Here is a 24,669-nt window from a genome sequence, read left to right as displayed (position 1 = left end):
ACAGCTGGTGAATCTGCTTAATTTTTACCATATGGTCTTCTGAGTTATGTAAAAACAGAGAAGCATTCTTATCTCTTCATTTAGATGCTTGCAGTAGGTGACCTTTCAGTTTGTGTCTTGGTCGATATGCCTGGATGTGTTTTTTAAATGTTTGTCTGAAACAGAAAGAAGTAAAAGTAAGTTTAATAACCACGGATGACTCATAATAAGAACAGTCTCATTGCATCAGTAGGATTGTTGCAAGATTAGAATAATAGGGGATGCCACGGAGGGGTGCCGATGTGGCTGGTGTTCCAGTTCGTGGAGGTGGTCCTGAGGCTGGTGGGACTCTGGGATGAGAAGAACCAAGGTACCAAAAAGTCTGAATTGTGAGTGTCTGAATGTGCTGAATCTCTTGATAGCCCAGAGGGGAGTTACATATGCGTCCTAAATCTGGTATTTCAGTACTAGAGCCTTTACTTGCTTGGCTGAGCATATTGGTTAGTTAAACCGAAGTTATTACCTGGTTTTGGGGAACAAGCATTATGTTTTGTTTCAGTTGCTTTGAAGTAGTTATCATTGCAACAGTTATGTGTGGATTTTCAAGAAAATTTTCTCACTTACTAATATGTCACAGGTGAATTAGTGTCCTAAAGTTTTCTGGGTTTGAGTAGACTTCTAGCAGATACAATGTGGTGGTGTCTTTGGCTGCTTTGTAGGCTTTTAATTATTATCTTTGATTACTGAGCCTTTCTCCTCAAAAGGGATGGGAAAAGGAAGCGAGGTACTAAGTTTCACTGTAGAAGCAGGAAACTCAGGATTGGATTGTTTAAAAATCCTGCATCCAGAAACCTGATTTTTCTTAGGAATGCTTAGAAAGGGAATTGTGGATTCTTCTAGTAGAAGTTGTAGCAAAATAGTGGAACTGCATTAGTGTGCCGGGAGGCTGAGGGAGGCCATTCTTCACCTCAGCTCGGTACTGCTGAGACCAGTACTGTGTCCCGTATCGGTCCCTCCGTTGACCAAATGGAGCAAGTCCAGTGGAGGGCTGCCTTGGTGGGGAGGAGGCTGGAACATGTTCCGTGAAAGGTGAGGTTGAGGGAGCTGGGTTTGTGGAGCCTGGAAGAGAAGGTTAAGAGGAGATCTCGTTGCTGGGTCAACTATACAGTGGGTAATAACAGAACATGTCAAATCAAATTTCTCTTGGAGTTGCACAGTCGAAGGATGGGAGGCAGTGGATACAGGTTACAGCAAGGGGAATTATAATTAAATATAAGGAATTTTTTTTCCCCCCAGTGAAAGTGGTGAAGCACTGGAACAAGGTGCCCAGAGAGGCTGTAGACTCCGTCTTTGGAGATACACAAAACCTGACAGGAAGCTGAAGTGTGTCTGTGAATGGATCTGTTTGGTTGCAATTGAAGAGGTAGATAAAACAGCAAGCTGAATTTGGTTTTATTGGTGGCGAAGTGTGCAAAGAGATAAGCAATATCCTTTGCTATATCTCAAATGCTGTTAAGAACAGCTCTGAGTCTTTTTTTTTTTTAATTTTTTTTTTATTTTTAAGTTGCTGTGCTGGAGAATTCAGCCACCCTTCTGAGCAGGTTAGTGGCCTGTACTTGAAAAGCATTTTCCATGCTCCTAGTCTCTCTTATCTTTTGAAGAGTAAGTCACAAAAGGGATGGTGAATTGATTTTAACATTATTTGTTCTTTGCCAGCGTTTTTGATTTATCTTTAAAACCTCATATATCTTTATGAAATAGAGTTACCTCTAGTTGCATTGCTTTATCTAGTGATAAAAATTTATTGGGTACTTTTAAAAGTAAGCATTTCCTTGCAGTCGTGGTGGATGGAGATGTATTAACGCTGGCTTCTTGGGCTTTTGTAGGAAATCCCAAAGGGTGAAAACTTTTTTTCCTGGGTGATCTCACCTCTTGAGTCTTGTGGTGCCTTAACGTAGTTGTTTCTTTGGGCATTGTAGTTGTGTACAAATATTAAAAAGGGGGACTGAGCTACAGTTGCAACAAAATGCTGATGGCAGAAAGCTCTTTTTCATCCAGCACAGGAGAGTCTGTATCAGCTGTTTCAATGTCTGAGGACTAGGCATCAGATGGAATCACAGAAGCTTAGTCTTATTCTGAGACAGATGGATGTGATATTAGCAAGAGAGGAAAAAGCCTGTAGTTGACAACTGGTGTGGCTCTTGCCTGGAGATCAGTTGTCTGAGTTTGCTGCTGTTCTGGGTACTTGGAGCTATGGATCTGGTTTTATCCTTTTATGTTTTGTGGACTGAGCGTGGTACCTGTGTTTGCATCTGCTCTGAATTACGGCGGGAGGCTGCAGCTGAGGATGCTAACTGCAGAGCGCGTGTGGAGATTAGTTAGGAACAAAGCGAGATTCTTTTTTATAGTTTTGTTTTTTTTTCCAGCTGACTTTTACAGGAGAGAGTGGTGCACAGTGTAATGCACAGCCATCTGTCTGCCTGATTCTGATGGGCCTGAACCTGTTGTGCAAAAGGTTCTAGGCTAAAGCCTAGTTTGGGTTAGTTTAGAGGTGGTCCCTGTTGGGAGAAAATACAGCTACTGCTGGTAGTCAAAGGAAATACAGAATTGCTCAACAAAAATGTTGAGAGAGGCAGACTTCTCAGTCCTCCATATCCAGCTACTGGCTGCTGGGGTGAATGTGGTCTTCTGGATACTTTTGACTGCCGCGTTTTGCCGCGGTGAGAAGGGGAATGGTGCCGCAGGTGAAAGAACTCCCGCCCTGCTGCCAAATACCATTTGCTCCCAGCTCCTGTGCAACAACTGCTCCCCGCTCCCCGTGGGGGCCACAGTAGCCCGACTTCTGTCTGTGAGTCAGCACCAGCTGTTTGTTGCTTTCCCGGCTTTTGCAGGAGGAACAGCCCGGCTCTCTGTGTTGGGAGCAGCAGTTGTCCCTTCCAGCTTCCCTGCGTAACAACTGCCTGGATCTCTGCAGCAGGTGCCGGAGGAGGGTTTTCCACAGCAGCTGCCTCCAGATGGGGAAGTCAGCTGCTTTCCCGTGATGTGGAGGTGGGCAAAAGCCTGCACTGTTGAGGTGGGGGGGTCACAGAGGGTCCCAAAACCCAGATCCAGCTGTTACGGCTGCCGGTGTCAGACCACCCTGCAAGGGATTTAGAAAAGCTAGTCTGTCATCCTGCATTATAGCTTTCTGGAAGCGCCTCCTAGTTTTGCCTGGGATGCCTTGGTGTCTGTCTGGCCTCCGACTTTTCTTCTACCGAATTGTTTCCTCTGTGGCTACTTTGCTGCTTTTATGTAACAGTGATTAAGGTTACTGTGCCAGTTAAATAGGACCCCTAATGGGTTAGCTGTGAATCTTTCCAAGGGTAAGCTCTCCATCACTAAGGTGATGGTTAATCTGTGAAGCTACCTGAAAAAAATTTGGAGAAACACTCTGAAATTTCACTACATGCAAATATAAATCTGCCTGGTGGAAACACTTACCTGGTCTGGAAAAGCAGGATGCTAAGAAAGTTGTTTTAACAGTCAACAGTTTTATCTTCAGAATCTGATTCTGTGCATTCAGTTCCAAAGTTTTCTAATCTTCACATTCATTTTTGTCTTGTGTGGTCTGAAAAAAACCACAGAAGAAACTGCACAGTCTCTGGAGCTGCTGTGAAGGGCAAAAATGCTATCCTAGATACAGAGGAAATACAGAGAGGAGGAGAAGAAACTTGTTCTACCTTTTCTTCCCCTTTGTCCTTCAAAAAACATTCTTTGGTTTCTTTTTGAGGTGTGAAGGTTTACAAATCAGTGAGCCTTGAGGGTTTTGCCTTTACTGTGGTGGTTTGTTTCTTTCAGTTCGATGACTTGGAGGATGTGCTGGTTGTTGATTGAATCAAGAGTTAGTAGCATTCTGGTAGGAATTTTCTTCTAAAATATTTAGTGCCTTTTAGTAAGTAAGTCTCTCATGAAAATAAAGCTGCATAAAATCTGTGAATCAAGAAAAAACTTTCTCCTCAACTAGTATCGCTTTACTTGCTTAGTAATGAAGATGTGTTTTTGTGTCTTTGGAGTTCATCTACTTTGCTATATTTTGGGTATTTTGAAGGTTTTTTTCCCCTTCTGTTTCTGTGCAAATTTAACGACTTTTTTTTTTCCTATTCAACTGTTTTTGTTTGTTTGTTTCTTGCTTGGGTAGAATGAATGGCATAAAAATTTACAATACGTAAAGATTTTTTTTGCCCGTAAGTAAACATTGTGACTTTCAGTCTGCCTTCCTACATAAGTAAGGCATATAGCCTTATCGTGCCCAGGTGTTCCCTGGACTCATATCAATTAAATTATTTCAAATTTCATGAACATACAGCCAAGTAATATGGAAAGAAGTCCATCAAAAGAAGTCCTTATAAACATTCCAGCCATAGGAAAACCTTGAATCAGCTCTTGTAATTAGGGATGAGAGACAAACCCACAAGGAACCAGACTTGCTTAATTTTGTTGCTCACAGAACCTGCTGGTTTCCTGTGTGTGTTTCCCTACAGAAAATGAAGGCAGGAGCAGGCCAGGTTATTCTGGGACTAATCTGCTGCTCCAGGAGTCCTTAGTGTCACATCACACTTGCCAGTGAAGCACTACCTGTCTCGTGTGCTTAATTTCTTAGGGAAAATGAAAGACATGCAAAGGGGATGCTTTTCTTGACTTTATTTTGCATGTTATGACACAGTTAAAAGGAAGCAAACTTTGATTTTTTTTTTTTTTTTTTTTTTTTGTCTTACTGATGCATCGTGACTCGAGGCAGGGATTTGTATGTGGTGTGTAGTGTCTGAATGTAGGAATATTATTCTGAAAAATCTTAGTTTGCTGCAACTGTGACGTTAACAGGGTATTGAGGAAGATCTTAGAATGTCTGTTTTGTGGTTACATTGATCAGTAGCACTCATCTGTTCATTGCTGTCATTCAAAAATGTTTGTTTTCTGTTTTATTGACAACTAGCAAAAACAGCCCATCTGGAAAGTGAGATCTGAATTTTACAACTCCCCAAAATCAAATGTTGAAAGTGATTGTAAAAATGGTCCATGAGTTTTCAAGAAAACTGCTTTTCTTGGGTATTAAGAATTCTGATGTTTTTAATTTTTAGTTAGTGTCCATTCCTGTTACCAATTGCGAAGACAGCAAGAGTGGAGTTCTATTTTAGATTGTCTATCCCCAACAAGATGATTTAGGAAGGTTGTAGACATACAAGTGAATTAGTTGCTTAATTACTCTGCCTCTGCTATGATGAGGTAACTCCTTTTACTGTGTGTGCTGGTAGAAGGGTAAGCTAATTTTGTTTAGTTTATCTCAAAAGTATGCCAAACCAAGCTGAACTGATTTGCAGTTAATATGGGCTAAGAGTGTGCATATGGACAGTTGCAATTCAGCTGAGCTGCAGGGGTGATATGGAAGACAGGTCAACTAAAAGCAGTATTTGAGCTCTGAATTCTAGGTGCCCTCTCCTCAACTTCATCTGCACAGCCCAGGGTTGAAAACAACACCCCGATGTTGTCGGTCAGGTTCTAATTGTAGGTGGGAACACAACCTAGGTCTTAGAACGGTCGTGCAGAGTTTGCAGGGCTGATAAATGAGAAATAGTAACTTTTTATTTCTGTAATGACCAGATTTTTAAGCGTATTTCACTTAACTGTAAACAGAATCTCAGACTGTCACTTCTACAAAACTTTTTCTCAAAGTAAGGCTAGTTTGCAGCAGAGCTGTCAGCATCAGTTTCAGTGGCAGGTTTATGGTAGTATCAAGCTCAAGCCCTGCACTCCTCAGGCTTACCTGGCATAAGTGTATAACCTTCCTATTTGCTAGGGAATGTGTTGAAGTGTTGTCTCATTTTTAACTTCAGAAGTAATGGAAGAAAAGGCAAAATGACGCTTCTGAAGAGTAAAGCTGTATTTTTTTAAAAAAATTTTTCAGTACTCCAGATGCAAAGTGGGTGAAATTCAATATTAACATAGCGTGCTGTGAGCAATGGAAGAAATTTTGTCTTGTTCCAGAGAGAATCGATCTGGCCACGAGAGCATTGTGAATCAATAGAAACTGCTGCCTAATGTCATCTTGTGATCCTCGTGGTCCTCCAGACTGATCCATCTTGTGTAGCCATACTGCGTGTAACACTTCATAAGTGTGGAATTCTTCAGCATTGAATTTGGGAAGAGAGAATTGGCCTTGAACACCCCTGTGGTTTCTTTTCTACTTCTTATTTCTTGCATTTGTTGTTGTAAATTTGGAGAAAAGTTAGATCATGGAAAATGTATGCCCTGATAGTTTTTGATGTCCTGGGAGAAAAAAAGTGTCTCTTTCTGTGCTGAGCCCCCTTTTTCTCTTATCATGTACATTAAAATCAGGACTATATATATTTGGAATCAGGAAAACTGATCTGTTTGCTGCTGCTATCAAACTCTGTATTATTACTGTTAAAAGTTTGGATTTTTTTAATGTAGCTTTATATAAACTTTTTATATAACTGTGTGATGGAGCAGAAGGAACATGATCGTATTTCAGGTCTTGTAAAAGTCTGAACTCATCTTGCGTGCTTGAATACAGAGCGTAGCTTTGATTAGGATGGAAGATAAATTCCAGAAAGCAACTTAACTGTTTCCATGTTTCCCCTCTGGTAAAATATATTTGATATCTGTCAATGTGAATGGTAGCAAGTATGTGGCAGGAGGAATAGCAATGCTCTGCCTGCTTAAGTTGAATATTTGAAGAGGTATCAAAAAAAGCAAGCAGGATGGTGGATCAAGGTTTTTGCTGACTAGAGGTGCTCTCTTGTATTTGGAATTAAGCTCAGGTTACAATACCATTTTGTAGGATATTATCACTACTTTAAAAATGCTATTGTATTAGATGTCTTGAGCTAGGTAAAGCCAGAGTATAGGGTCAGAACAACATGCAAGCATTTTATCTGAAAGGAAAGCATTGTAAATATTTCATTATATAGTCTTCGTTTTAAGCAGTTTAGCAAGGGTTGCTCATCTATACATGCAGTGGTAAGTTGACACTTTGACGGTCAAAAATTCATACTTGCCACCTTCTTTTCCTTTTACACTGCACTGTGTAACACCCAGAGTGAGTAGGGTTATAAGATGATGGTGGAGGCAGTAGGGTTTATATATGTTTTTCTGGCTGTAGACAAAGTATTTAGCTGTCTGAAACATAAATATTAAGTATGTTTGTGAGCCCTTTTAAGGTAGTGTGAGTGTTTCATAATTTTGAACGTGGAATTCTCAAAACACCTTTATGAGACAGTACTGTTGTCCTAATTTTACAAGTAACTACTTTGTCTTGCTTCCCTAGGTGACTTGCTCAAGGTTACACAAGAGTCCTCTCATGGGATGGGGAATTATATCCAAATGTTTGGTGTTTAAGACTTGAAATCTGATTTCTCGATCACCCTCTCCTAGCAGAAATGGAAGACCTATACCTTTCCTGTCATTCTGCGGAAATTAATTAAATTATAAGTATTAATACTCTGATCAATGCTTTTAATTCTGTTTACTGCTTCTTTTTCTCTTTAGGCATGTACTGGTATTGAAAATATTGATGAAGCTATAACATTGCTTGAACAAAATAACTGGGATTTAGTGGTAAGTATTCCAAGAAAATGACTTCATAGATCAAATCATGTAACAGCGATGTGCCATTTTGCTGAACAGTTATTATCTTTGTTTCAAATTTGTGTGTGTCTTTTGTGGCTGGGGCAAGCAAGTTGTGTGCAGACTATTTCTGGTCTCTTAAAGCCTTGTTGCCAAGTTAACATGATATTGGGTTGTGTATACCCTGGTATATACTCTCATTGTCTTTTGAGTACCTTTTCGATTTGTTTCTTTAAATCAATGTTTCATACTGTGTTTAATTTCCTTTTTGGTTAATTACATGCATAATTTTTTAAGTGCTATTATTGAGGGTAGCATTTTTAGAAGACATCTTGTGTATAGACACAAGGTTTTTGAGGATTTAGGTGCCAGTGGAAGAAATGGAAGGTAAAACAACTTATTCAGTCTTTAATATGCTTTTAGTTTACAAATAAGATGGTTGCTCTTTTATTGTTAGTTGGAATGCAGAATTGAGCCAGAGATTAAGGCTGTGCCTTATTTAGATTTGGTGTTATCCACAGTTAAACACAAACAAAAAAAACCAACAAACAAACTTGTCCTAAAAAGATCTATCATCTAGTTTGTAACAAGGTTGAATGTGCAGACAAACAGGAGGAAACCAATAAAACAAGCAAAAAGTCTTAGGTATTTTAAGACTCTGAATAGGATTATCAGGACAAATAAAGACACCATTAATCCATTTTCTTAAGGTTTAAAAATGTAAAATAGAAAAAACTTAATTAAAAAGCAACTGATCTTCTTTTAAACTTTAATACCTTTTATTTCCTCCTTTATTCTGTTGTGTTTTTTTTTTTTTTTTTTCTTTTCAAATGCGTGATCTTTGGACCAGTCCAAATTATCAGAAAATTATTTAAAAAAATAAATTAGATTTTCCAAAACTGGCTATGGCTACAGTTTCAACTGTCTGCCACGTTGTGTTCCCAGCATATTGTTTAGAGTGTCCTCTGTGTTTTAATAATTACAAATTAAGCATCCCAGAGATTAGGGTGGGGTGTTAAACTGAGGTTGATAGAATGAATATTATGTTTCTTTTAAGGCCTGATGATTAAAATGACATCTAATATTGTAACCTGTTGTAAACAAACGCTATGTATGCCAAACACCTGAAACTAAATGTTTAAAACGAATGTTGGCCAAAGTATATGGAGTCTTTATTTTGCAACATGTCATGGCATAAGCAAGGATGAGCCACCAACGAGCAGAAGGGAGTGCGTATCACCAGTGTCTTCAAACAGAAAACCCCAAACGTATGTTGACAGAGTGGTAGAGTTAAAAACATCTTTTGTCGTAGTAATTTCTTATGATTGAGCACGAGCTGTTTTGAAAATGAAAGTGCTAATGGGAAGGCAAGGAATATCCTTGTGCATTCTGTTTAGGTTGTAAAGTCCTCAAGACAATGCATTAAATTAAATAAATGCATTAAATTTTAAAGTATGTACTTTAAATGCTCACAGGTGGGGTTGAATGAAAAAACTGTGATGAAAAAGGATAAGAACAACTAAGGGGGTTTGTTTTGATGTTTAGTTTTTTTTTCCTTTTGAGACTCCAGAACGAGCAAAAAGGGAGAGTGAAGTATTTAAAGCTATAGCAATGGCTAGGAGAATAGTTTTAAATAGTTAATTTTATTAGTGATGAGTAAATGATCTGCAACTAGAATATAGTGGGAATAGAAATAATGAGCCAAAAATGCAAGCTTAAAAAAGGCATGTGGAAAGTAAGAAAGGAAAGAAAATTAGGGATGTAAGAGGTACTTCAGGAAAGTACATAGTTCTTCAAACTGAACAGAAGATGGATGAGAGGAGTGTCTCTGAAAAGGAAATGATAAGTTGAGGCAGAATAAAAATTAATTGGGGGGAGTAAAAGTGAAGAAGGTGCCCTAAGAGTCTGTCATTAGTAGGACACTGGTTTCTTTTTATTAAAGGCAGCCTTCTTGTAAAAAAGGGAACGAAAACCAAATCATGCTAATCTAACAGGGAATTAGGATCAGAAGAGTGAAGAAAGAGCAGAGAAGACAAAAGAAATGTGAATGTAAGAAGAAAAGGAACTGCTAGCTTGAGAGAGAATCAGGCATCGGATTTTAGCATTCAAAGTCAAAACAGTACATGAAAAAAGGCTTATGACTTATGAGAAATGTAGCCTTTTTATTTTAAAATTAAAAGTGTATGGTTGATGTGTTGGGGAGGATTGTTTGTTTTGGGTTTGTTTTTTCTTTCTTTTCTCTTTTTTTTTTTTTTTTTAATACCTTTGATTCAATAGTCAAGTACAGATTCAGTGCCAAGAAACTGGGCAGGAGAGAGGGCTTTGTTTAGATTGAATGAAAAGGTCTTGGGGTTTTTTAGCTGAGATGAAAAATAAAAAATAATTTAAAAAATCCTTTTGCTTGGCTCCAGTCCTCAAACCAGGGCAGTTTCATTCAACACAGAACAAAACATTTTTTTGGATTTGTAAGGAAAACAAAATTTGTAGGATTTGGTTCACAAATCATGACGGCAGTAGTGAAGTAGTGATGATTTTGGTAAGGGTTTCTCTGCCATCCACCAACCTGCTGGATAAATGGGAAGAACATCATTGCTGTCTTCTCTAATTTCACTTAGTTTTGTGTGTCTTATTCAGAGGCTTATTTCAAGTTCAAGTTTTGATAAACGTGACCTGTGTAGTAAAGTGTAGTCAAACAGGTGTTCAGTTTGTTTTTTTTTAACAGATTTTGTTTTTTTAAAATGTGTATTCCTTTAGTTTGATGATTTTGGAAGTAAAATCAGAGCTTCTTTTTTGCTCAGGAAAGCTTCTGTGGGACAGCCAGGGCAATATGAAGTAGAAAGTCAAGCAGGTCCCGTTAGGATGTGATCAACCTAAGTTCAGGGACGCTTCTGCAGAATTGGAGAAAAACCAAAAACATAAGTTAAGGAAGTTCTTGTCTCAGAACAGACTGCTTTCTTGCTCTTCATTTTAGCTGTCTGTATCTCAATTCCATTTTCCTGTTTGGAGAAAAAAAAGTGCCCTATCAGGTCCATAGAGGGACCCAGGATGAAGATTCCCTTGAGCACCTCTTGCTTCTTGAACTCTCTGAGACTCAGCTCAAGGGCGTTGTTGTTTCTCTGGGACTTCAGCCAAAGCCCCCAAGAGCAAGTAGTCCTGGTGAGTGGGAAAGCAGAAGGATCCCAAAACAGAAACAGTGAAGCCCTCACTGACAGGCTGACAGAGAAGCGCAGCAGAATGCACTGGGAGAGCAGAGGTTATTATATGGTTCACAAAAGAGTTTCTAATGTTGTGCCACAAGTACTATGTTTTTGTGTAAGATTTTTTTTTGAGGATTTCTTTGTTTGTACTGATGCAATATTCCTGCAGTTTATTTTCTCTGTACTTTTTTTTTTTCTTGTCTTGCTAGTAGATTTTAGTGTCAAGGGTTAAAATATCGCCAGTGTCTGTCCTGTTACTTCAGTGAGTGTTACTGCGTTTGGTATCTTTTGGACATTTGGTCTTACCTTCAAAGCAAGCCAACTCTGAGCGAAGCATAAGGATTTCCTTTCTTGGTTTAGTTTCTCTCATAGACACTTATGGTTTTTATTAAGAAATTCATCTGAATTTTTTTTTTTCAGTCTGGAACTGAAACATCAGCTTCCTATTTTTGAACTTTTAAAGATTACCCACCCCCAATGAGAAGTCTTCACGTCTGTTCCTCTATATGGCATACTTTAAAACTGCCATTAATTTATCTTTGACTTGGAACTAAATAAATCAGATTTAAATGTCTCAGAGTTGTATATGTTTTACAGTGTTCAAGTCTTGTTTGTAGCTGTTTGAAGTGATATCGGAAACTGTCTTTCATAAACATTTGGTTGCTAGGCTTTGTTCAAGTGCTTAAAATTAAATTGATCACGAGAGTGCTGCAGAGGAATTCATATGCAATAACAGCATATAAATTGTTTGGTGGGATCATGAAGTCTAATCTTGCCAATAATTAGTTCCCCACTGTTGCATATGACTTGGCCTTTGTGGTGGTCTGCTGCATGTATAGCAGCTTAGGTTTTTTTTCTGTATTAGAACACTGTAGCCTAATTACTAAGCTTATTATAGGCTGAGCAATGAAATGTTGCAGATGTTCTGTGAGATACAGAAGATCAACGTAGATAATATAATGATCTCTTTAGGCCTTCATCTTTATGAAACTGTTCTGCAATAAATGGATCCAGCAACTCTCTTAAGCCTGCCAGGATTGCTGATATATTCTTTCCTGAGCGTCACTTCTTTAGATCTACTAATTTACAGTCATTTTTAACATCTGAGGAAGCAAAAGTTAGGAATTTGCCTGATGTAAAATCTGATGGTTTCATAGCTCGCCCAATTATGACCTTCTGTTTTGGCGTTTGAAGGTAAGAATGACAGCATAAATGTATCTTAAACTTTCTGTAAAGACAATAAAGCAAAAATATGAAAAACCACAACTCTGTGTCTTTTGAAATGTTTCTGATGATGGTACAAATTTAAAGGAAATGATCTTAGTGTACTTCTTGACCCTTATGCCGTATGGACCTTCCTATATATGAGATTATTACATAGGTAATAGCTCTTTGCTTTCCTGATATCAAATCCTTGTATCTGTGTGTAAAACTTGGTCTCCTGTACCTTTCGCAGATTTAATGAAAAAATTCAAAATCCTTCATATATAGCATGACTTCATACTCTGTACTTGTAATCAGAACAGGATTTTTGAATGAAAAGCAAGATTCAACATGCCTAATTTTCTACTTTTTCCAGTATGACCATTTCTGCTGTTGCTGTGTACAGTGCAGTGATTGTCCCCTGTACTCGGCACTGGTGAGGCTGCACCTCAAATACTGTGTTCAGTTTTGGGCCCCTCACCACAGGAAAGACATTTGAGGTGCTGCATCCAGAGAAGGGCAACAAAACTGGTGAGGGGTCTGGAGAATAAGTCTTCTGCTGAAGGCTGAAGGAGCTGGGGTTGTTCAGCCTGGAGAAAAGGAGGCTGAGGGGAGACCTTCTCGCTCTCTACAACTCCCTGAAAGGAGGGTGTACAGAGGTGGGGGTCGGTCTCTTCTCCCAAGTCACAGGCGATAGGACAAGAGGAGATGGGTTCAAGTTGTGCCAGGGGAGGTTTAGATTGGATATTAGGAAAAAAATCTTCACAGTACGGGTTGTTAAACATTGGATCTGGCTGCTCAGGGAAGTGGTTGAGTCACCATCCCTGGAAGTGTTTAAAAGACGTGTTGATGTGCTGCTGAGGGGCATGGTTTAGTGGTGGACTTGGCAGTTTTAGATTTACGGTTGGACTTGATGATCTTAAAGGTCTTTTCCAACCTAAGTGATTCTATAATGAGGGTTTTTTGCATCTTGCTGTTTAAAACCTCTTTAAAAATAGTGATTATTTGTCAGGATTTTTAAAATAGTATAAGCATACCCATTTTGGTTATAGGTTTGTATTTACTTCTATGTAATGTTATCTTTTAGAAAGAAAAAAGTAAAAACAAAACCAAACACCACCAAACAAAAAAATTGAACTGAGAAAAATGAGCCAGGGCTTTACAATTTTTCCTTTTTGTTTCTGTTGGAGGTGCCAGTTTAGATGGGATTCCTAGACAGAAAATGGTCCATTGGCTCTTGACAGTTATCAATAATCCCTTATTTGTATCTTTTATTGCTTTGTAACCATTGAGTTGGTCTTTTGTTATAATGTGTAGTAAATCTTAGTACAAGTTAGTAAAAACTAATACGCTAATGCTGTCTTTTGTCTCTTTTTCTTAATGATTTGCCCTGGAAAAGCTTTGATGTAGTATCTTTTTGTATGTGTTTTTTGATCGATTTGAATTAGTCTGCCTCCAGAAACTAGGTGATTAGTCCAGGTTTGGCACAGGGCCATTTCTTGTCGGTAAATGTGGGACAGTATTGTCATATGTTTAGCGGCTCTCCTGTTTCATTCCAAGCAGGCTGTATTTTAGTGGCTGGAGAGCCAGGGCTACACATTATGGTGATCGTGTTTGTCACCTTGGCCCCTTTTATCTTGTATTGCCGACCTGCTGTTTGCTTTTCTTCGAAGTTGCGTACTGAATAGGGCACACATTTGACAGCAGTCACTGGGAGCCTAGTGAGAAGTTCATGGTGTTCTCCTCTCATTAGGAGTCGATCTGAGGGATTTTCACTGTTAGTAGCACGGATTTATCTGTGTATTAATAAAGTTCTCCCTTTGGTCAAATGAACAGTCAGATCTGCCTGTGGGAAGCAGAGGTTTGTGTCCCCATTTTTTTAAGGAGCTTTTAAAGTTTTATTTTAGATAGGTGTCCTCTTCTGGATCTTGGTGTCCCATTGAACGTGTTATTGTCAGCTCAGGTTATGTTTGCTGTTACTGCCCTGAATAGCCTGGAGAGCATTCAGAATCCTGCTGCCAGCAGAGCTAAGGAAGAAGGAAGCTCCAAGTTCGGTAATGACGAGTGGTGGTGGTGGATGGGCATCCTGTCGGTGCAAATGTCCTGTGGGCATGGGGCCTGTTCTCCAGGAAATACAGGAGTTGCAGGTTTCTTGTGCGTCCAACTGCAGCATTAATCTCTTCTAATGGGACACAATTAAATCGTATGTGAACTTCAGTTTTACAAGGGACTACAGAAGTCTCTTTTGGAAGTCTTTTAGTGTACTTTCTGTTAAATTAGGGATCCCTGCCTGCAAAAATAATTTGATTCTTCATTCTTTGTATTTCCAGCTTTTTTGCAGCTCCCAAAGTGACATTTCTGTGTCTTTGAGTAAGCTTGGATGCATGTTGTGTATTTTATGGAGCTGGGTGGCAGCAAAGACGACTAATTCTTAAAAAACCTATGGCTATTAAATTAATTGTTTTATTTACTTTTGAATGCCTTCATCTTGGGTAAAACAGATGTTTCCTGTTTGTGTATTTTCTACATTGAAGACCATATGAAATATGCAGATCTATAGGCACAGATGGTAAGCGTGGCATGGCTTTCCCAACAGCTGTATGCACGTTCGTCTATTTAAAAAAAGCCAACCCCCAAACCCAGACATTACCACTGATACGTGGGAAGGAAATTAAGAATCTTAATTTGCAGAATGAAGAATTAAGAGTGCTGCTTTGTCACCTCACTAATGTGCTTCAAGGAAGGAAGACTATCTCTGCTAGCAGCAAGGTAGCCTAGTCCTCATGGTCCTACCAAATCCCAACTGCTTTCTTCTGAGGCTTTTAATAACGGCGATAGTTGATACCTCAGGTGATGTAGGAAAGTGTTCGATACATTGCCATTATGACAGTCATTTCACATGACTTGGACGAGAGCATGGATTTCAATTGATCCTGTTGTGTCTCTGCATCAGTCTTGCTCTGTTGCCTGCAAGTGGGCTTTTAGACATCAGAAGGTGGTCAATAGAGCACCTACAGTTCCAAATAAAATGGAGCCAAACCCAATAAAAATGTCATATACACACTCTGAGACGTGCAGGCAAGGAAACAAACATACTAAAGGGAAAATAAAAGTAGCAAATGTCTAACTTGTGTGTTCTAATCTTTTGATTGTTTTGAATAAAACTATTATTTTATTACATAAGTTGGGCCCTTGGATTTTTTTTTTTTTTTTCCAGAAAACTTAGGTAGTCTTTGGATTTGTTTGCTTGTGTGGATGACACTTTGCTCCTTTAAAAGAGGTTGAGAAACACTGCTTGGATCATGTTAACGTTGCCATATCTTGTGATTTTTATAAGGAAACCCATGAAAGCTGCAGTCAATGCTGTAGCTGCTGATATTGTGTAAATATCCAAGAATCTCAAGTTTCACAGTGTTCCCCCTGTAAAGAAAGAGGCTGGGAAGGGGCCAGCTTCTGGCTTTTCTGTAGAGAAAAATCTGAAAACTGAAATGAATTGTTTTCCTCATCTGTAATCTGCTATCCCAAAACTTTAGTTGATTCCCATGGATCTTGCCTGGGACTATTCAGGTACAAAAATACTCCTCTCAAAATGTACTTTACCCCAACAAATAATAGTTAAGTTGTGTACTAGACCCAGAGGGATGTTTGGTTTCTTCAGTTTCTGTCGTCTTCTTTTTTGGTCCTGAATGTGTAAGAAATACAAACTCTTCTTCCCCCACTCCTGAGGAAAATTACTGTGTCTCCTTACTCAGGGCAAAGCCTTGTCTGGGAAAGATTGTTTGGAAATTTGGTAAAAACAGTTTAAATGTCTTTAAATTGCTCCTCTGCTGAGACATTGCGCTTATTTCATGGAAGAGGTCTTGAAAGCCTCAGTGCTTGGGAAGACTTGAGCTTTCATTGTGGAAAACTGGTGCTGTGTAGTGTCCTTCTTGTCTCCTATTTTCAAGGCACTGATAAAATTTTAACATTATAAAATTATTTGTTTAGTTGAGGACTAACTGTATTTAGGGCTCGTTTTGGTCTGCCATGTTTAAATGGCTTGAGGCCAAGGGATGTGCAGTTTACAACTTTATGGGAACCATGAATTGGGGTTAAATACATGAATTAGTTTGTCCCTCAAATTGCAGGCAGTCGCTTGGGACCCGGATGCAAAAACTGATAGCTCTCAAGGAGGCAGGGTTTATTTTATTTCATTAAGGCAGTTAAGAATCATGGCTTTAAACATGTGTTTTCTTTAGAGCTGTTTCATGCATGCCTTGCAGTTTCGTTGATTCAGCAGAAGGGAATAATTCTCACGTTGCTGATTGAAGGAAAGTGTAATGGGGGTACATATCTTTCCCACAAGGTAAAACTGCTATAGTTTGGGCAAAGTATCTTCTAGATGAACACCCTTTTGTTCCTCTTAAACTGGAATAATTCTTAAGTATCTGTGAAGAAATCCATATCTTTCACCCCTTCACAATTTTAGCAAATGTAATGGTTAACTTGCAATATAGTAGATAGTTTTCTAGACACTAAAATGGGGATTATGTTAATCTAAAATAGTTTCTTTTGTTTCATAACTATTGATTTTAATTTTTCTAATAGAAAAAGCCTGCCGTAGTCACTGGAGGATAACAAAGGGATTGTGATTATGTATTTTATAGCTGTATTTTGTAACCATGTTGCTGTGATGATGCATGTGAAATTTTAATGTCTGTCCAGAAAAAGAGCAGAGGAGATTTTTTGCTAAACTTTGCTGTCAACATTGTAAAGTATAGTAAGCTGTATCTCTCCTTTCCAAATAACAGATGGAATTTAGTTACTTAAAAAATAAGCTCCTTAACTTCAGGTTTTCTTGCATAGTGATCAAACAAGCAGTGGGGCTAATAAACTTGGATTTCTGTTCATGGAAAAAAGACTCTCTTTTCTTGTAATAGAGAGTTTTGTGTTCTGAGAATAACCAAAAAATGAGACCCAAGATCACAGTGGTGTCTGATAGTATTGTTGTACCTATATGCAGGCATTACCCACCTGCCTTAGGTTTTACAAATATATATTTTGAGAGGCTGGTACTTCTGTATTGGCAATTTCTGTGAAGATTGCTTAGCATTGACTTGTCCTGAGACATTCAAAATTAAGAGGAAATTTCTAGGCTATATTCATAGTGAAGTGGCTGGTGATGAGGTACATGTAAGTAGTTTGTAGTGTGTTACTCTGTGACTAGTTGAACTGCAACTTGCATACATCGTAAAAAAGTGTGTTTGATGAGTGATTAGTCTGTCATGGAGTCACGCTGGGAATGTATGAGTAGGAGAAAAATGAAGTAAATTATTTTATAAGAACCAGCATCTGTGCCAATGGTGTGACTATTTTGCAAGTGAACCTTAATTATGAAAGATCTTACCACAGAAGCCAGGAGTCATCTAGACCCATCAGGCTTTCAAAGCCAAGTGTTGTAAAAATGGATTTACTTATAATACTGTTGAATATCTTAACAGCTGTGTTCTAGTTTTATTTAAATAAACTCTCTTTAGCTGGTCCTGGAAGCCCTGGGTTGGTGCAGTACCAGCAGTACAGCATAGGCTGTCGAGAGGTGTGAGGAGAAATACTCCTAGTAGTTGTGGGGTAGCTATCCCCAACCTGTTCGTATTAATGTTGTCATTCCAATTTACATAAAATAATTAGGAGAGGGGTAGAAATGTGGGAATTCAGTACATAGGTATTTTTTCAGGCATAGCCTTTGTTTTATCTGACTCTCCTGCTGTCTAGCTTAGTGTTTTAAGGAATAATAAAATGTGTTTTGATATCAAGCATAAGCATTCCTTTCTGTTAAATTAGAAGATGAAGATGTACTAGTGTAAAAAGTTGTGACATTGATGACTAGAGCCAAGATAACTATATATGTGTGTCAGAAAGTAGCAGACACATCGTGGTCTACTCTTCTCCCGTTCTATATGAGTAAGTTTTGAGTGGATAGTTCAGAATAGATTGTTTTCCTTTATTCCTGCTGAAGTAGAGTTTCAGCTCAGGCAGATACCGATCCATAAGCTTCTTATAAATCTGTTCATGTTATTTATTTTCATTGCACTGGGAAAATACATCCAGTTATGAATTTATTATTGAGATTGCGCTTTGTTTGTGGAATTGTGCAGTGACAATATAAAATTAAAGAACTGTGCAAAATGTGGGCTTTTTTTCCCAGGGTTATAGAAGTATATCTAACTGTTGAAAGGCTTCCTAGTGCATTTCGGCATGTTGTAAGGACCTACAGGAAAAAGTTTGCTGAAGCCACCAAAGTAGTAGGGAGAAATGGGAAACCACATCTAGAGTGCTAATTGTAAACTATTTCAGCGCGTGCTCTCTTGCTGATGAAGTGAATCTTCTGTATGAATATATTCATGTGGCATTTTTTGATGAAATGTTAATTTTTTGCTTTATTAGCAATTCTATTGTTTTGCAGCTTTTCATGAAGTATATTTGTTGTAAAGAAAGCAAGCTGAAATAAAGCAGAATGCATAGAAGACATTTCATTGTAGTTCAATTACAGCTTTTGGTTAAATTTTAACCACGATGGGGACAAATGTTGGCATTCTGTAAAAACTTTGTGGGTGTAACTTCACGTCTAGCGCTTGGAAATACTTTGAGACTTGCAAGGCTGGGGAAACGCCAGCAAGTATAACACAAGCTACAGGAAAAAGCTGACTCATTTCTTTGCCTTGAAAAGCCTGCCAAAGATAACAAAGGTAGAGGTTGCTTCTGTTACTACTGGGACATAATTAGTAATTTTTTAATTTAAATATTATTGCATTAATTTAAAAATCCTGAGCGAATAATGTTTTTTTTTATAACAAACTCATAGCAGTCGTTACTTGTTAAAGTAATGGTTTCAGAGTAGCTGTGGATGTAGGAAGGTGATAGAGTATCTTGTTTGTAAAAAGCCTCTGGTCTAAAATAATTGTTATTTCTGCAGAATGTTTTGTGGAATTTCTTGTTTAGAATACTGCATGGCAGACTTGCCTGTAACAGGCAAGATTTGATAGTTGCATAAAGCTGCAAGAAGCCATATTCCTCCACTTGGGAATCTCATAATACAATCTTGATGTCTTAGAGTCAACTTCTTTCTGCCCCATTACATCTGATTTCAGTAAACCTTTATTTTATTAAGCCAGATTGACTGCAGTATTTGACTAATACTTGCCGTATGTTTTTGTCAGTATCAGTTAGTAAAGCTTCTGCTGCTTATTCCCAGATTTTCCACTTTTTTTTTTGGGGGGGTTGTAAACTGATCACAAGGGAAGTCAGTGCACAGTCCTACTTTTTATGCAGTTTCCTGAAATCCCAGTATCAGCAGGTCTGAACAAATGTTTTGACATGTCTGCGTCTGGCATTACATGTTATTATCAGTTCTGTAGAAAATACAAGCCCAATTTAGTATTTGCCAAGAAGAAAGTTATTAGGGGGGGCATTATTTCAAAACATTTACTGTTATTACTGAAATATGTTGCATGAAGCAGAACCCTGCAAGTTTAGTTTCACTGTAAGAAACACTTCTATGCTGCAAAGGAACTAATAAATCTTTGCACTTCTCCTGTTTTGCTTTACTGTTGTATATAAAAGTTTCTTCCTTTGTCACGCAGATTTATAGTTTGGAAGCAATTTAAAATTCACTTTCACTTTTTCGGTCCTTTTATGCATGTTTTGCCTCACTAATGCTTTCCTTTATCCCTTATCACTTAATTATTTGTTTTTCCTCTCTGGATAACATTTGTTCAGTTTGGGGTTTTGTTTCTTTTTTTTTTTTTTTTTTAAGCTCCCCATTGTACAAAGCATTTGGAGTTTTATCATCCATTTATTTTGAAAGCCAAATAAAATAATGGATTTTAAATCTTTAGGATAAGCAATTTATCATGTGAAAGCAACAAAATTAGAGTAAGAAAATTGTATTTCAGGGGGAATATTACAGCCCAAATTAGGAGTAGAATTAATTGCAATGAAATTACAATTGTAAACAGAGTAGTATAAATGACCTTTTTGGTGCTATGGAAATATATCATAAAATACAAAAGATAAGAAATAATTTTTCTAGTGTATTTTAGATTGTTTAATGAGGGCCTTTCAGTATATTTCATTACACTTTTAGCTTTTAAAAAAAACGTGCTTAATTTGTTTAAATTCAACATATCTTGAGTGATCCTCAAGCAGGATGGATTGATAGTACAGAGGAATACTGGCTGATATTTCTAAAACATAACAGTTACCGTTATTTTATTCTACAGAACTCAAAACCACAGTAGGTTTGTTTTGTGTGTCATCTCTCCCTCTATAGTGAGGTTTTGTATGTAGCTTTTGGTGTTATATTCGCTTGTATGATCAGACTGAGAAATAAATCTAAGATTAAATGCTGAAAAGGTCAGTCAAATATTAAAATAGGTTTCTACTTGTTTTGTAGTGTGAAACAACAAAGCAACCATTTTTGGTTATATTTCAAAATATAGTCATAAAAGCTGCTAGCACCCCTTCCTCTGAGACAGTGAGCTGTCTTTACTTCTGCTAGAGTGGAGAACAGCATGGCATAAACTTTCTGAATTTGTGATATGAGATAAATTGTTTTTGTATCAAGGAGATGTTAAATAAATAATAGGGAGAAAAGGCAAAGTGAGCAGGAAAGACACAAAATGCAGAACTTTTTTTTTTTAAGCTTACTAGGTGTTTTAAACCTAAATGCTATGAGTTGTAGCATTTGGGGAAGAATATAGTTTTTTTGAAAGTCGTAACAAATGACTCCTTTCATCGAAGACGGGTCTTACTAAGTTTCATAGAAATAATTGAACATGTGGGTTACTCCATTATATTTCCCTGTGACTTCCTGAAGCAGTTGATACTGTTTAGTTGGACATGTTTGGATTTTGGAGTAGATCATCTGCTATGGCAGTTCCTATTACCTTGGGTCTATATCTCATTCATGTGTTTGTTTAATTGAAACCTTCTCAATTTTTAGATAAACAAATGTAAAGCTCTGTGTGGCCTTTATTAAATAGACTGAAGTGATTTTACTTGCTGTATTCAGTCAAACCTAAATAAGACTTTTAAAATTCTATGTAAGATGATCTATATGTAAACTTGTACTGGTTGCGTTAAGCTGATACGGTTATTTATCTCAATGAAACCCATGCAGCTTTCACATGTACACGATTTTTACATCTCTCTAGCCTCTTCTTCTGAAAGGGTTGTTCTTCCAGCATCATGCTGCTAGAACTTGCTGTCTTTTGCTTGGAGATGTGTTTTCTAATACTCTGCTTTGGAAAGTTGATCTTATGTCTTTCTCTGCGAAAGCTCTTGCTCTTAATTGGGGTAGGGGTTTGAATCGTAGAATGGTTTGGGTTGGAAGGGACCTTAAAGATCATCAAGTTCCAACCCCCCTGCCATGGACAGGGACACCTCCCACCGGACCAGGTTGCTCAAAGCCCCATCCAGCCTGGCCTTGAACACCTCCAGGGATGGGGCATCCACAGCTTCCCTGGGCAACCCGTTCTGGTGTCTCACCACCCTCACAGTAAAGAATTTCTTCCTAATATCTAATCTAGATCTACCTGCTTTCAGTTTAAAACCGTTACCCCTCATCCTATCTCTCCACTCCCTGATCAAGAGTCCCTCCCCACCTCTCCTGTAGGCCCCTTTAGGTACTGGAAGGCTGCTCTACTGTCTGTCCGGAGCTGCCTCTTCTCCAGGCTGAAAAGCCTCAACTCTCTCAGCCTGTCTTCATAGGAGAGGCGCTCCAACCCTTTGATCATCTTCATGGCCCTGTTCTGGGCTTTCTTCAACAGGTTGCTGTCTGTTTTAAAGGATCTATATCTAGGGCAGGGTCCGTATCTGTCAGCCAAACTATTGTGTAGTACGGAGACTGGAAAGAAGAGGGAACAAGCGATGGCCCCAGAGCAAGATCTTCTCGCATCTCACCCATTGCAAAAGCCTTTCACTGCGCTTTTGCCTGGTCCTGTGTTTAGCTCTTAAGATAATTCATTTAAACATCACTTTTACATTCTGGAAATTTAAGAAATACCTCCTATCTTTTGTTCATGAAAAGGAAGGAATTTCCCACCTTGTTTGAATTTACAATCAGTATGTGTAGAACTCTGCTTTTAAATAATATGATTGGCAGATCCAGTCCCTCTTCAAACTTATTTATAACCACTGAGTATTTTAAACTCAGGAGTTTAATGTTTGTGCTATCTAAAATACCCCAATTAGTTCATAATTATTCATAGGACCTTCATTCCTCCGGGTGAGGGTCACTGCAAGATCTGCTTAATTTCTTTTAAATAGCTAGTAGTATAATTGTCTATTTTGAGTGAAGTCATCAACATTGTTGCTTCATCAGGTTATTGAGAAACGGTGGTTCTTGTTTTTCTCTCTCCCACTGTTTTGCACTCATAAAAGATAGTCACATTTAGTCAGAACTGACTGATCTGTTTAAGTTAATATTCCCTTGAGGGAGAGCTCTAAATTTCACAGTCTGCTTCACAATGTTCTTTAGGCACTTAAATGATTTCAATCTGTTTGTAGGATACTGCAGTTTCTGGTTTGCCCAAACTATTAACGAATTTGGTAACCTTTTATTAACCCTATTGCTTTATTGTTACCTATGTTTGTGGGAAACAACAAAAAAAGTTGGATTTAATACATTTTGATTCTGGGAGCTTGCTGCTGAAACAAACACTAAAAAAAAGTGTTGTTAGTTTGAACCTTTTTAATTGCACTTGCAATTAAATTAATTAAATAAAAAAATTTAAAAAAATAAAATAAAATAAATTGCATTTGATTGTCCAGTGTTACATTGTATTCCTGTCTTCCTGTTCCTTTAAATGAACGGGATTCTCAGTGGTGGTTGTTGATAAATCCTCTGCTGGTGCATGATGGGGCCATAGGGTACTTGCTATTGGAAGCTACTTCTGGAAGTCGGTCCAGTTACATCAGGTCATGCAGGGCTTAGTGAATTCTTAAATAAGCTGTTTCAGTTCCTGCATATATGAGTAATATCTCCATACAAAAAGTATAAATCAAGAGTAACTAAATTTGGCTTATAATTTCCTAGAATAAGCTGTGGGTCTGGTAGTTGTTTGAATATTGTCATTGAAACAATAACTGTGTCCTTGCTTCTATTCCTCTGTACCAAGTTTGAGCACTGTTACAGCAGAGTTTGCATGTGGGTAGCGCTGAGACACACCTAAGATTCTTGGCTTAGGGAAAAAAAATCATATAAATTACCTATCATTTTCTATTTAAATTGAGTTTCACTCTTTAAATAGAGGTAACATTAGAATAGGTAAGTACCTGTTGAAGCTGTGGTACCCAGGATCCGCAGTGACAGTCGTGGATGTACAGTGTGAGAACAGCATGAGTGTGGAGTGCTGCTTCTCTGGCATCACTCTCGGCAGCAGGTTATTGGGAGTTGAAGAAATTTTCTTAGCCAGACATGATATCTATAGATTTAATAATCCTTGAATAGATTTACTGCACCTGTTATTAAAGTTGTTTCAAGGGTAATACATCTTTTTAATTACTGTATATTAGTCACTCAGGCTGTTTTTGATGATCAAATGGTCCCTGTTCAGAAAGACAAAAAAAATTTAATATCTTTCAATGTTTACTTAACCACAGAGACCTGATCCTTTCTCAAAGGGGACTGACACTGGGGGAGAACAGCCTGGAACAGATCTTGCCTTAATAACTTGTTCTTTTTTTTTTTTTTTTTTTTTAATAGTCACAGCCTTCCTCCTATGAAATTCTAAAGCAGATGGTTGTTCCTCTTTCTTACTTTCTTTGCAGAGTCTACTTATAGATGTCTTGTAAGAACATGGGTATTTAATATTTATGCAATATCTACATGTGCACTGCTACCATTTGCCGTCTACATAATTTTAGTCTTCCATCTTGCTTAACAAACAGTGTCCAGACTCTTTATTTTTACAGTGTGGTTAATAGAGGTCTTTCCATCAAAAAAGTACATAATGCTGCTGCTGTTTTTTCTTACTGCTATGCCCCTTAAATGTCACCAAGTTTACAAAACTGGGGATGTGAACAAGTGAGTTATTCAGTTTTAAAGAAAATAGCTTGGAGCTTCCATCATGTTTAACCCCTCTAACTAGGCTTAGAAAAAGTTTGAGCTGATTTAATCCTCTGAGACAGAGACATGAGCTTTGACAGAAAAAGTGTGGAAATGCCATGCTATGCTATATTTCTTCACAGCTGAAGCAGCTTCTTTTTCTCAGAGAGAAAAAGAGAATTCTGTTGCACCAGCAGCTCCTTATTAGCGTTGGTCCTGTTGTACAAAAACCTGCATTTGCTCTCTATATCTTATAGATGCAAAATAAAGGATATTTTTTGTCTTTCAACCAGCTTTACCTGCTGATTGACAGGAATGAAATGCATGTTGCTGAAGAGTAGGTGGGGGGGAAGCCAATCCAGAAAAACCCAAGCAAAACCAAACCTCCCACTTTTTCCTGGATGTTTAGTAGATGAACGTGACCAAGAGCGATGTGTGACTGCAAAAACCACAATGATGATAAATGAGACATGTTGTTAGAAAGAAGCCACTGATTATTGCTGTGCACGGTGGATAAACTGATTTAAAAACTGATCTGGTAAGAAGCTTTGCTTTCGCTGTAATTCGATACAGCCTGATGGG

General features: G+C 38.0%; 1 protein-coding gene across 1 annotated transcript in view; it reads left to right on the top strand.

Annotated features, from left to right (window-relative positions):
- FAF1 (Fas associated factor 1) overlaps nucleotides 1–24,669 on the top strand; it is a 170,766-nt gene that overhangs the window by 9,754 nt on the left and 136,343 nt on the right. Inside the window, exon 2 of the mRNA XM_074152657.1 lies at nucleotides 7,525–7,593. Coding sequence (XP_074008758.1) covers nucleotides 7,525–7,593 — 69 coding nt within the window. The remainder of the gene's footprint in view (nucleotides 1–7,524; nucleotides 7,594–24,669) is intronic.

This window comes from Numenius arquata, chromosome 8 (genome assembly GCF_964106895.1).
Source record: "Numenius arquata chromosome 8, bNumArq3.hap1.1, whole genome shotgun sequence".
NCBI classification, from domain to species: Eukaryota; Metazoa; Chordata; class Aves; order Charadriiformes; family Scolopacidae; genus Numenius; species Numenius arquata.
This window is presented reverse-complemented; position numbering and strand designations above follow the sequence as displayed.